General features: G+C 55.7%; 1 protein-coding gene across 11 annotated transcripts in view; it reads left to right on the forward strand.

Annotated features, from left to right (window-relative positions):
* The window catches only part of MAMLD1 (mastermind like domain containing 1), a 222,932-nt gene extending 211,241 nt beyond the window's left edge, over positions 1-11,691 (forward strand). For 6 of the 11 annotated variants that reach the window (XM_070256695.1, XM_070256696.1, XM_005614569.4 and 3 more), the window contains 3 exons: positions 1,128-1,371; positions 8,142-8,226; positions 9,457-11,691. In XM_070256695.1, the coding sequence (XP_070112796.1) occupies positions 1,128-1,371; positions 8,142-8,182 (285 nt within the window). In that variant the 3' untranslated portion in view covers positions 8,183-8,226; positions 9,457-11,691. 11 annotated transcript variants of the gene reach the window in all.
* Positions 11,692-13,104: the final 1,413 nt, after the last annotated feature.

A 13,104-nucleotide genomic window follows, 5' to 3' on the forward strand; every position in this document is an offset into this window, starting at 1 on the left:
TCGATAAATTCAGTGGTGGCGATTTTTACCGTTCTTTCAAATAATGAGTATCTCCTGGCCCATCATCCATTGCAGAGACATGCCTCTGGTAGGTGCTTAGTAAGTGTTTATTGCAGTGAATTGAATTGACTCAACTGTTTAGCTTCGCCTTGGGGATAAATATTTCCCTTTCTTCTGGGATGTTCAGTAGGAGAGGCGGACGATCACTCGCAGCTCAGGTGTTAAGAGGAAGGCAGGGGAGCCCGAGGCCGGTTCTCGTAGAAAGGAGGACTGCTCTTGCAGGCAGGCTCCCTCTCCTTGGATGGCACTGTGGCCAAGCGCTTGGTGTGCCCGTCAGGATGCCAGGGCTATAGCAGCAGCTCATTCGAGTCCTGAAGTCCCGAAGCTTTCTCTGACACGATTATGAAGTGTGAGGTTTTCTAATTGCCTTCGGCTTGAAGAATTGGGTCATATGTTCAATTCTGGTGAAATCCCTGTCTTCTAAAACGTGATGGCAAGGGGAGGCCCCACCCACACCCGAGTCCTGAAAGCTTCGGGGCCCCGGCAAGGTGAAGAGCAGTGAGGGCTGCCGCTCAGGATGGGGCTGTTGTGAGATTGACGCTTGACTCTTTGGTTTTGCAGATTCCTCCGCATGTCCACACACACATACCTACAAACCAGTTTAGAATTGTGCGCTCTGTTGGGGAGGGCAGGGGGCGGAGGGAGACCGGCATTGGTCAAGGCGCTTGCCAATGAACCAGCTGTCTGACCTAGCTTTACTCCCGTTTCCAGGAAGACAGTGACTGATCGAGGCAGAGGATCCTTAACTGAGATCCACGGATGGGTACTAAGTGGTCCAGAAAACCCGTGAAGCTATATGTAAAATATTGGTGGGTTGGGAAGAGGGAGACACCACTGTAAGTGTTTTTTCTGTGGAGAGAGACCATAGCTTTTAACAGATTCTCAAAGGTGTCTGTGACCCAAGACAATTAAGACCGCGAAGCTGCTTGGTTTTGTTGCCCCAGGCCAGTTGGTGTGTATAACCACAGCACCCAAACGACCCAGCTAGGCAATCAGGGCAGTGACGAGATCAGTGAGAATCATTGTGTGGCCAAGCAGCTGATGGACTGTTCAATCGGTTGTTGTAGACTCATGTAGACAAAGCCTGCAAGCTTGGGGAAGCCAGGCCCCCCCAGGTCAGCCTCGGGCGACAGCCCCCATCCTGCCAGGCCCTGGGGAGCGAGTCCTTCCTGCCCGGCAGCTCCTTTGCTCATGAGCTGGCCCGAGTCACCTCCTCGTACAGCACCTCAGAGGCAGCGCCCTGGGGCGGCTGGGATCCGAAGGCCTGGAGGCAGGTGCCCGCTCCACTACTGCCTAGCTGCGACGCCGTAGGTAAGTCACTTCCCCTGAGCCTCGCTTTCCTCATCTGTCAACTGGGGTGCAGTCCCCTGCTCAGCCTGCCCGCCTGCCTCACAGGGTTGTTGGGAGGAAAACAGGAGGTGACAGCCCATAAAGCTCTGCACACCTATGAGGGATTTCTAGTGCTTTCTCTACTGTGTCCCAGCCAGTCTTTGGCAAAGTGACCACCCAAGCGAGCAGAATGCTCCGGGCACCTCAGCCTCAACTCCAGGGAAATGAGTGGGGAATGCCCTGGGTGCACTTGCTCCCTCCCTGCCGGACGCCTGCCAGCACCCCAGTTCCTTCCCTGCCTGTCTGTCCCTGTGGCCAGTCTGGGAGCCTGAGGGGTACAGGGGCTGCGATTCTGTACCTCCAAATCCCCCCAGTGCGTGCCTGCTCCATACCCCGTGGGTGCTCAGGAACTGCCTCTCCCGCCAGCCATCTGCTGTGGACTCCGCACCCCGCGGTGTTCTCTGACTCCACCCAGGACTCTCGCACCCTCTAAGTGGGAAATTGGATCGCCCCACTGGAGGACTGGCAGCCTGGGAAGGGCAGAGAGAAGGAACCCAAGTCAAGCCTGTCCAAGAGGGCTGTGAGATTGGATCATCCTCCAGAGTCTGGAAGGAATGGCTTGACTTGCCCTACAGAGTCACGTTAGTGGTCACGAGAGCAAGATGGTGGACACCAGCCAGAGTGGGCCTCTACAGGGAATTTCATTTGGATCGTGGAGTTGTTGTTGTTCTGGCACATGAAATATCAGTGTGCACAGGATGCCTGCCTTATCTGCAGAGAAAACTGGAGAACTGAGCGTTTGCTAAGTGATAGTGATCAGAAGATGGTCATCAAGCTGAAAGGGCCTCCGGGATTCTGGCCTTTAATGGAAATGCTGCTTTGGTACGTAGGGCCTTGCTCTCTTCCTCCCGCCTGCCCTGGCCTGGAAGAACAAGCAGTGCTTTCCATTCAAGGCCTATTGATCTTCCTCTCTCTCTGTTTCTCCCCTTTTCACTCACTGTGTACTCTCCGAGAAATCTTGTCTGGCACAAAGCTGCCAGGGAAGCAGAATTAGCAAAATGGATGGGGACATCGTCCACTCAAGATGTCGCTGTGTTCCACCGGGTCTGCCCTGCCCTTCCCTGTCCTCAGAAGTCATAAAATGAGAGGATCCCAGCTAGCTTGCCTTGCGAATTCCTCTCCCCGACATTGTGCTGTCTCTTCCCAAGCCACTGCCTCCCACTCAGCAGTGGAGGGCAGGGCAGATGCTTGGCCCCCAAATCTTCCCGAAGAAGCTTTGGAAGTTGGGCCCACCTGGAGGGCTTTCAGAGACAGGACCTTGCCAGCTCAGTCGGTGACGCAGGAAGGCCAGACTCAGTGCGAGATGCAGGACGCAGGCAACACGGGAAGAAGAAAGGCGAGCTGCAAAGACATTTGTTTCCTCTGCCCCAGGATCACTCCCAGCAGTTAGACCAAGCCCTTCTGGCCCTAGGTAGCCCTGAAACCCCTGGGATGGAGGAGGAGTCAGGCAGTTGGAGATCAAGTGGAAAGACGAAATGGAAAGCGTAAAAGCTCACCTACAGCTCTCTGCCGTTCGCTTTTGATGGCATTGATTTCGTGAAGCCCCTAGAGACAGCTTCAGAGGGGTCAGACCCAAGGGCAGCACCATCACGGGGATGGGGGCATCCCCTGGCTCCTGCTCTGGAGGCCCAGAGGGGCCAAGAAAGACTCCAACAGGTCACTGCTGCCCCAGGTTTCACCTGGCTTAGAGAATGGTGTGCCAGGTTCTGAGTCGCCTTCAGGGTCCCCTGCTGACCCACTGCTGATGCCTTCACTCTGTCCAATTTTCTTTAGAAGACGTGTCACCATCTGGAGTGATCTTTCCTGATCAATTTACTTGTGTCTTGTCAGTCTCCCCCTCCATTGTAAGCTCCATATGAGTAGAGACACACAGTGCTGTCTCCTTTCCTGGGACAGGGCCTGGCCCATGGCAGACCCATGAGAAATGTTTGTCCACTGACTGACAGAGGGACTCACTGGGCTGCCAAGTAAATAAACCCTGTCTTCCCATCTGGTATTTGCGCAAGTTCATTCTGGGGGCCCCAGAGTTAGTGAAGCCCACGTCTCCTGGCTGCACTCTGGCCAGGGAAAGGTGTTGAGAGCAAAGGCAATCCAAAGGGCAGGTGTTGCGGGCCTGGCCCAGTGGCATAGTGGTTCAAGTTCGCACGCTCCGCTTCAGCCTGGGGTTCACTGGTTCAGATCCGGGGTGCGGACCTACGCACCACTCATCAAGCCATGCCGTGGCAAGCGTTCCACGTAGAAAGTAGAGGAAGAAGGGCACAGATGTTAGCTCGAGGCTAATCTTCCTCAACAAAAAAAAAAGAAGACAGGCGTGGGGCAGGCCCTCCCAGGTCTTGGCCTCAGTGATGCACACACAGGGAGGAGAAGTGGCCTGATGATACACTCATCACTCCCGATGGCCCTGCCTCCTCTGGAGGCACTCTGGAGAAACTGAGTCCCAGGCTCTGAGGAGAGACAAGGAACCAGTGAGCCTCGCCTGCTGTTCGCTGTAGGAAGCCTCTGTAGTTTCTGAAGGACACCTGAGGGGAGTTTTCGGCTAAGAGCAGCCACACCCCCCAAACAGGGCTTCTGATGGAAAAATCTCTGTTGCCTCTGTCCATGGGCCATGGTGAGCCAGAGCCCTGGGTCTGAGGTGTGCCCATCCATATGGGTGTGGGAGCCTCCAGAATTCAGGTCTTGATCTTGTGGTCTCCATGCAGAATGCTGTCTTTCTGCCATTTCATAAGAAAATTCAGAAGGGTGGGTGAGTTGTTTCCACACCTGGCTCCCGAAAACTACAAAAGAAGATGCTCTTCCTAGTAGAGTAATAAACAAACAAACTCATACCCTAGAGCTCTTTAATCTTTGAACCCTTAATACACAGCTGAGTGCCTGCTGCTGCATGGCAGGCTGGCTCTGGTTGAGGGGGCGCTCACGGGGCAGTGTCTGCTGGGAAAGGAGGCAGGAGTTTCCCAGTGGCAGGGGCGGAAAAAGAAATCTCTCCCTCCCTCCCTGCCCCTTCCACCTCCTCCTCCTCCCCCATCCCCCTCCTCCTCCTCTTCCTTGTTTTCTTCCTCCTCTTACCCCTCCTCTTTCCCCATTCCCTTCCTCCTCTTCCTCCTTCTCTCTCTCTCCTTCCCTCCCTCCTCCCTCCCCCCCCCCCCCCCCCCCCCCCCCCCCCCCCCCCCCCCGCCGCTTCTCTCTCCTTCCCTGCCTCAATGTGCTGTACAAAATACCGCTTTGGATCCATTCCCCTCTGTCCGCTAGAAGCCATTCCATCGGGAGCCCCTTCCTAGTCAGAATGCTCTTCTCCTGGGGATCACAGAGGGAGTAACTTCAGTCTGAATCCGGCTAAAATCTAGGAACCCTTTGTGGGCGTCTGTGTGTGAGTCCTGCTGATCATCTGCCCTTCTGCCTCTGGCCCGTCCCCCATCCAATTAGATAGTCCCTTTGCCTGATTCAGTGGTTAATCAGGAATGAGACCGTTCTTCCCCTGCAGTGCTGAGAGGAAGCAGCCAGGTGATTGCTCTGGGGCTTACAGGAGACATTCGCCCGTGGTGGCTGAAAGGGTGAAGCTGACACAGTGCCTGGCCTTGCCCACTGCTGGGCCCTGGGTTGGGCAGTGGTGGGGTTTGGGCCTGGCCCTTCACCTCGCCCTCCTGCCTGGCGCTCACAGATGAACGCGAGACCTTCCACGAGCCCCCAGAACAGGCGGGGGCTGTGCAGCTCCCTGGGCGTCAGTGTGAAGTTCTAGAAAGGCAGCCCTAGGACTTTCCTGGTCGCCATCCTGTCTGAGACCTTTCTGCGACTGTGGCCACGGGGCTGAATGTGACTGGGGGCAGGTGTGACAGGGAAGAGCCGGGCCCTAGTTCTCTGGGAGACTTCCTGTTGACCCCAGCCCCAGGCTCACGACAGTGACCACCATGGGGGAAGCACACCTAGGCACACACAGGGCCCACCTGGAGCTGCCCTGTCAGTGTCACCTGGCACAGTAGGACCTAGCACCATGACAATTGCAGCTCTAGAAAAAGGAGTCCTTTGGTGGCCTCCTCCATAACTGTGCTTATGGAAAGCCGCAGGTTGCCTGGGCCAGCCTTCACGAGTGTCCGGCACCAGGCAGCAACTTTCAGCCGCCACTTCCTCCTGGTCACTGAAAACGTTTGTCGTTTCCTGTTTTCTCCATTTTCCAACGATTCTAATTGTCAGTGTCAAAAGGCAACAACTGTTTTCTTGGGGCTTATCTTTGGAGCACATGGATTCAGAACAAAGGATGGGGGCCCTGTCTGCAAAACAAAGGAAGCAGCCTCCTCGGGAGGCTTGGAGAGAAAGCTCGGGCTCACTCTGCCAGGGACCACACGACCGGGCAGGGGGCGGAGTGCCGGCGGGCCCCTGGACGCAACACCCCAGGCGCGTGAAGAGACCCCTGCTTGATGGCGGCGCCCCAGGACGCCGGAGGCCCACCCCCAAGGCGAGGTGGCAGCTGCGCTGCGTGGACTCGGGAGTTTCTGCAGCCGTGCCATTGGCCGGATTTTCCCTTAAACTCTGGATGCTCTGGATTTCGTGCTTCCTTGGACAAACGTTCGCCAACATCTCGTTGTTCCTGTAACCCTGGACTGTTTGAGAAGCCTTTCTTTCATCTGGCAGACACTCCCCAGTGCCTCCACCCTTGACTCCTGCCCAGCCCAGCCTTCCGTTTGTTCCTATGCCCTGGGGGTCTTTCCTCTCTACCTCCAGCCCTTTGGACTCTCCTGGCCATCCACTGCTTTTTCCTTGGTCACGCTCTAGCCTCCACCTGCCCCACCCTCACGCCTGTACATCTGCGTTACTAGATGAAACTAATGGGGCAGCCAGTGGGGCCAGAGTTAGGATCCGTGTAGACCTAGCCAGCCACAGGAGCCAGTCCCCAGAAGCAGGCTGGAGAGGCGGGAGCACTGGGTTCATGTTGCTTTGGTCTAGTCATTTAACCTCTCTGAGCCTCAGACGTCACCTCAGTGAGCTGGGGACCAAAAATCTGCCCGGATCCCCCAGGGCTGGTGTCAGGGACCAAGTGAAGAACAGACGTGAAAGTGCTGCCTTCTGAAATGCCCACCCATCCCAAGCAGCTCGGACAGACCCAGTGCTCCTCTACGCCTGATGGTGTGGCCTTGAGTGCTCACGTGGCCTCTGTGTTCCTCAGTGTCCAAAATGGTAATGCTGGGATAACAGCGGAGCCCACCTCGAAGGGTTGTTGCTAGACAATGTGAAGTACTGGGTGTGGGGTGCTCAGTATGTGAGCAGGCCTAGAGGCGGGCGTGTCCCCACTGCCCATATGTCAGCAGGCCCGGGGGAGGGGGCGAGCGCCCGGACAGGAAGCAGGCTCAGGGCGGGATGGCGAAACCGCTTGTGGTGTAGTCCACCCAGTGCCATGTGTTCGGCCTCTCTGCCTTGGCAGGAACTGAGGCTAGGAGCTGCCGCCAGGCCTGGGAGCTGGGCACTGTCCCAAGTGCAGGCCCTCCACCCCGCCCCTGACCCACGCCTGCCCCGCCGAGCACAGAAGAGCAGGCCCAGGGGCAAGCAGTCCGTGCTGTGGAGCCAGGTCTCCTGGCATCTGGGGGGACACAGCTCAGAAAGTGGACCTGGGCAGGGGGCTTGCTCCCTGACGGAGCTGCCTAGGTTGTCGGTACAGTAGTAAGCAGGCTTCTTGAGAAGGGGAGAGAGATGGTAGTGAGCACTGGATTGGGAGTCAGTCCTGGGTCTCAGTCACAACCTGGAACTGAATGGCTGAGGATCTCAGGGGGAGGCGTGACTTCCCTGGGCCTTCATCCGGTTCTTTCCTGGCTGTTCCCTTGAGCTGCTCCCAGACTCAGTGCTGGGACTGCGGCCCTGAAGCTCGGCTCCTCCCCTGCCCACCCAGCTTGGAGATGGAGACCGGAAGCCAGGCCCAGTTGCCCATGCTGCAGCCAGTCAGCAGAATGAAGGGAAGCTGGCACTGAGTGGCTACTTGGGGTGTCGGACAGTGCATCCATCTGACCGTGTGATCATCTTGCTGTTCATGCCAGGACCACCCAGAACAAGCCTCGGCCCTTTTTCCATGACAGCCCTGCAGAGGCTGGGCACCTCCCACCACAGAGCCCAGAGTCTGCTCTGCCCCAGCCCTGGCATCCCTGGTTTGCTCAGCCATTCATTGTCTGCGTGGTTTGGAGTCCAAACCCTGTCCCCGTTGCTTAGTGTCCTCTGGATGCAGCCAGTTCGTCTGGGTCTCCCTGAGACTGGCACGCCCAGACTCGTGTCAGCACTGTAGACGCGATCTGGCCAAGGCAGAGTAGTGTAGGACTGTCACCTCCCTCCTTCTACATACTCTGCTTCTATTAATGCAGCCTAATGTTACATTTGCTCTTTTGGTGATCACATCTCACTGCTGACCCATCCTGAGCAGAAGGACATCCAAAATGCCTAAATCTTTTTTCTATGCGCTCTTGCTGTTAAGCTCTGTGTCTCCCGCCCCATCCTATGCTGTCGCAGTTGGTTTTTTAACCCAGGTGCAGAATCCTGCTTTTATTTATACCTGTGGAATTTTGCTTGGGAGGGTGGGGCATGCATGCAAGTGTGTGTTGGTGTGTTCACTCATGCTTTCTGCTACACCAAAGCCAAGTCCTGGGTCCCCACACAGCGATCCCAAGGCTAATATTTCTCAGTAGCCATAAGCTAACATGTCTTTTTCATCTTCTGTTTAGCAAGAGAAACAGAGATCAGGTCTTATGGCAATGACCCCTGAACAGCGGAGTACATGTGTCGCCCAACAGATGAGTCAGTTTCAAGGTAAGTAGTTGAGGTCCATAGTCCTAAAGGGGTGGGCCAGAGGGTACCTAGTGAGGGTGCGGTGAGAATTCGTTCCAGAGCAAGCAGTGAGGGAGAGAGGAGAGGTCTGGAAGTCAATGAAATAGCACCCAGGTTGGATCTCTCACGCTGAAAGCTTAGGTAGGATCGCAATTGAAGGCCGGGTCTTAATGACTCCAAAATCACTGTTTGATTCAGGAGATTGATTAAACTGAGTAAGGCGCCTTACAGCAGTTATTCTCAATGGGAGAGAGGTACACCCCAGGGTTCTGCGCCTGCCCTTCTTCTCCCCAACCCCCCATCCGCCGCTGCTGGAGTAACTTCCGTTCTAATGGGGTCCTGGGCCATCTCTCAGGTGTGGGCCATGAATATGGGGTTGGAGAAGCTCTGCCTCAAGGAGACCATGGCAAGGGCTCCCCAAGCCTCAACAGATAGCAGGGGTCCCCACCCGACCACGGCCCTTATGACTGTAATCAACATTTACTGGTCAGGATACAGCTATTAGCGAAAACCAGGCATGGGCCCTACTTGGTGGAGCTTTCTGACTAGCCGGGGAGACATGCGTTAAGCAACCCTTAGCAACCAGTAGTGACACTGGGCCAGGCCAAGGGTACTCTCGCTCGGGGGCTCAGGAGAGGCTGCTTGCCCTCCAACAGGTGTCAGCATCTTTATTTTAGCCCAGTGCCACCATTGCAGCATTGCTCCTTCATTCTCGTGCAAAATCCCTTGTTCCTTGGGCCTAATTCCAGCTGAATGTACCACCTGCCCAGGCTGGAGTGGCACATCAGGCTTCAGCTGCAGACACAGGGCAGACAAGTTCCAAGCAGGCCAGTGTCAACGGCAGGCATGTGTCAAGGGGCGGGTGGTACCAGGCCTGCATACGGAGAACTGAGGAGGATAGCAGACCCAGCCCCTCGCCCTGTGGAGCTTACAATCTACTTGAAAGACAGACAGATAAGCTGGCATTTTCAGTGCAATGTGATCTGCTCTCGGTGGCGGGGCCAGGGGTGGGCTGTGAGCACAGAAGAACTGCAGTCCAGGCTGAAAGTGGAGGAACAAGGGAGTTGAGAAGAGTTGAGGTGCAGGGGACGCTTAGTAGGAGCCCGGGGCAGGAGGTGAGAGGTCAGTGCTAGGCTGGCAGCTCCTCGCCAGCAGCTGTGGCCCAAGGTGAGGACACCTTTGGAACTCATTCCCACTTCTCTCTTTCTATAGCCGTCCAAGAGCAAGTCACCTCCAAGTGTAGCCGGACCAAGGCAAGCCCCCCATCCAGCCAGCACATGATGCCACCCAGAGCTGGGCTCCTTCAGAACCCTCTGAGTCCAGGAATGACCCCACCCACCAGGCACCAGAGCCGTGAGGGCATGGGCATGATCCCACCGACGCCAGGCAAGCAGCAAGGAATTTTCAGCTCCCGCCCCCCATTTCCCATACCCCCCCGCTCAGCCCAGAACCCCCTGGGCAGCCTCAACTCTGTCTGCCGGCGTATGCAGATTCCCAGGGCCACTCCCTCAGGAGTACCCCTGCCTGGGTTCTGTCCCAGCCCCCTGGGCAGCCAGCCCCTGAGTCCCCACCAGCTCAGACAGCCCTGTGTGCCAAGAATGTCCACCATGTTCAACAATGCTGCATGGGCGGCGGCGGCAGTAGCTGCTGCGACCACAGCGAGCTCTAGGGAACCAGCCCCAAGCCAAGTAGATAATAGCATCCAGCAGCATTTTGATAGCAACTCAATGTTCGCCAAGGCACCCGTGAGAGTGCCCCTGGTGGCCCCAGCCTTTCCATCGCAGCAGGCAGTTGTGCCCCCCAATCAGGTAGCCCCAGGAGGCAGGCCTGGCCAGAAGGTGAGTGCCACCCTGGCCAACCCCAGCTTCAGCCTGCTGGGCAGCCAGAGCCTCAGACAGAGCCCGGTACGGGGTCCCGTGCCTGTGCTGAACGCCACCAAGTCCCTCCAGCAGGGTATGGCCAGCTTTGGTCCCATGAGTCCCATACAGGGCATTGAGCCGCCAAGCTATGTGGCCGCCGCCGCCGCTGCTGCTGCTGCCTCTGCCATTGCTGCCAGCCAGTCCCCAGGCCCATTTAACAGGATGGGTACCCCTCCTGAGCTGCCACCCTACGACTTTTTGCCCCAGCCCCAGCCCCCACTGAACGATCTGATTTCCCCACCTGACTGCAGTGAGGTGGACTTCATTGAAGCTCTCTTGAAAGGCCCCAGCGCAAGCCCAGATGAAGACTGGGTGTGCGACCTGAGGCTGATCGATGACATTTTGGAACAGCATGCTGCTGCCCAAAATGCCGCAGCCCGGAATGCGGGCCAAGTCACCCAGAATGCTGTGGAGCTTTAAACGCCCCTAGAAACCCTCACGCCGGCATCACTCTAGGCAGCCGCGTGAAGCCACAGCAAGTTCACTGCTGGCCTCACAGCCACGCAGTCGTTTCCTTGTTATAATTCGAGTGGCATCAGCCCATGCCCATCCCTCGCTCTACCTGTGACAAAATGGAAAGCTGGTGATTTTTCAAGCTACCTGTACATATTTGAAAATTTTGTAAATGGTTTTCCTAAACATTAATGACAGAAGTATTTATACTTCGTTTTGTGACTTTGTAAATAAAGTGACGGCTTTCGTTTCAGTAGTTGTGTTTATTCCGCATTGTTTGTGTTTATTCTACATTGTTGCAAATACGCAGACTGTGCTGTTCGCTCCAGTGACACCTTATAAGCCAGGTAGCCGAGTCGCTGATGGTATTGCTGCAGTGAGAGATGTGGATATGACCAGGAGGTGTTGTGCAGACTGACACATGCCAAACAGAAAACCACTTGGCCGTTTATTTCCATTTTCACAAAAAGTTCTATCGCCTTGTGTGATTCTTAGTCTCCTTTGCAAACCTGTCGGTCTCCGCTAGCTCCCTCCTGATGAGCACCACAGCAGAAGCCGTTTGGTCGTCAGTGTCCGCGGAGGACACTTGCAGGGCTGAGAGAGTTCTGTAGGTTTAGGAACGGGGAAGAGAGCGTGTGAGCTGAGCACTGTCTTTACCATCCACCTTGAGAATCTCGCGTGTCCTCCCTGTATCATCCAGACGGAGAGAAAACCTGGGTTTGCACTTCTCCAGCGGCACCTTTGCAGGGTGGAGGTGGGACGGTCATGGTTCGAAGCCTTTCAGTATTTGTTTTGATGTAAGGCTCTGTGGTTTGGGGGAAGAAAAGTCTGTAAACATTAATAGTTGATTTGCGGTTTGTCTTGATGGTTTCTATCTGCAATTATCGTCATGTATATTTAAGTGTCTGTTATAGAAAACCCACCTCCACTGTCCTGTAAACTTTTCTCAGTGTCCAGACTCTGTGTAATCACATTTTAATTGCCATCTTGTATTTCGCCTCTACATTTGAAATCTGGCGTCTGTTTCCAGCCAGTGCGTTTTTTCTTCGTTCTGTAATAAACAGCCAGGAGAAAAGTGCCTCTATGTTTTCATTTCTCAAGGGAGCGTTCTGTCCCTACAAACCCCTGTCAGCCAAGCCTGCAGTGCCTTCGGTTCTTTCAAAGGCAACTGAATGTCTTGTGCATCAGAAGATGCTGCACCCAGGAGTGAGGGGTAAGCAGTCTGTGTAGCATGCGCTGTGATCGTGTCGCGTCACAGCATAGAAACACATCATTTTTGACTCCAGCCCCTCATTTTACAGAGGAGGAAATAGAGGGGACAGGAGGCCACTAAAGCAACTCTGCACTGGGGGCTGGAGACAGAGGGCGCCTCGCACTGAGAATCTAAACTCTCCACACCATTATCCTCTTCCCACTGAGGCATGGCAGACCCAATTAAAGATCCAGCTCCTCCCATGGAAGGGATGCCCATATAGGGTGGCTGGAGGTGGGAGGGACCCCAAAGCGAGTAACATGTCTGCTGCACAGGAGAGTGAAGTACTGTCACTTCACAAAGACAGCCAACAAGCCCTTGGTGAAGTCTCTGGGCAGCTGAGCATCCTTGGGGTGCCTGGTCCCTGGAGAGAAGAGGTCTCCCCAACTCCCCTCCTCTGGCTCCTCCTCCAAAGCCTAGGCTAAATTCAGCGGTGTCCGTCCTGAGTGCTGGAGCCAGAAGAGCTCAGCGGGCTGGGGTGCAGGGTCCACGGGGGTGCAGGGGGCAGGTCGAAGTCCCCATGGCTTGGCTTCAGGTCCAGGACTGCAGTGGCAGGAGAGTGATAGCTCCAGTTTGCCTGACTGTCCCACCTCTGTTGAGCTCCACCCCCTCCCTGGAGCCCCGCCCTCTGGAATCCCACTTTGGCCCTTTCCATCCGGACCTGCTGCGGGATCCCAGCCAATCTGGAGGCCCCGCCCCGGCCCCCTCCTCCCTCCCCCCTCCTCCCCTCTCCTCCCCACCAGCATTTGCAGCCAGCAGGTTGGCTGCTGATTGTTTCAGATTTAAACTGCAAAAAGACGACAGAGACTCCTGTCACCCCACACTCCAGCCATCTCCTCACAGCAAGAAAGTGGCTTCCACAGAGCTTCATCTGAATTTGGTTTATGGTTGAGCCTCATTCTGAAGGGGACCCTAATAAGATGGCTGGGACCTGTGCCTCTGCCACCAGGTGGCCAGGGTATGGCATGCAGGTGGGAGGGGTTGCAGATGGACCCACACCTCCCCAAAGGTGGCAAGGAAGCTAGTTGGAACCTTCTTCCCCCATGTGCTGTAAGAGTGCAGCTGAAGCCCCAGGTGGGATCCGATGCAGTCAAAATTGAATACATCACATTTATCCCCCTAACTGGCAGGGAGAGTCTATATTCTCGTCCTTGAGGTACGAAATGTTCTAACACAAGGGCACACTTTGGGGGCTGAGGGAGGCACGCACACTGAGGCAGGTTGTTCTGTCCAGCA

This window comes from Equus caballus, chromosome X, assembly GCF_041296265.1.
Source record: "Equus caballus isolate H_3958 breed thoroughbred chromosome X, TB-T2T, whole genome shotgun sequence".
Lineage (NCBI taxonomy): Eukaryota > Metazoa > Chordata > Mammalia > Perissodactyla > Equidae > Equus > Equus caballus.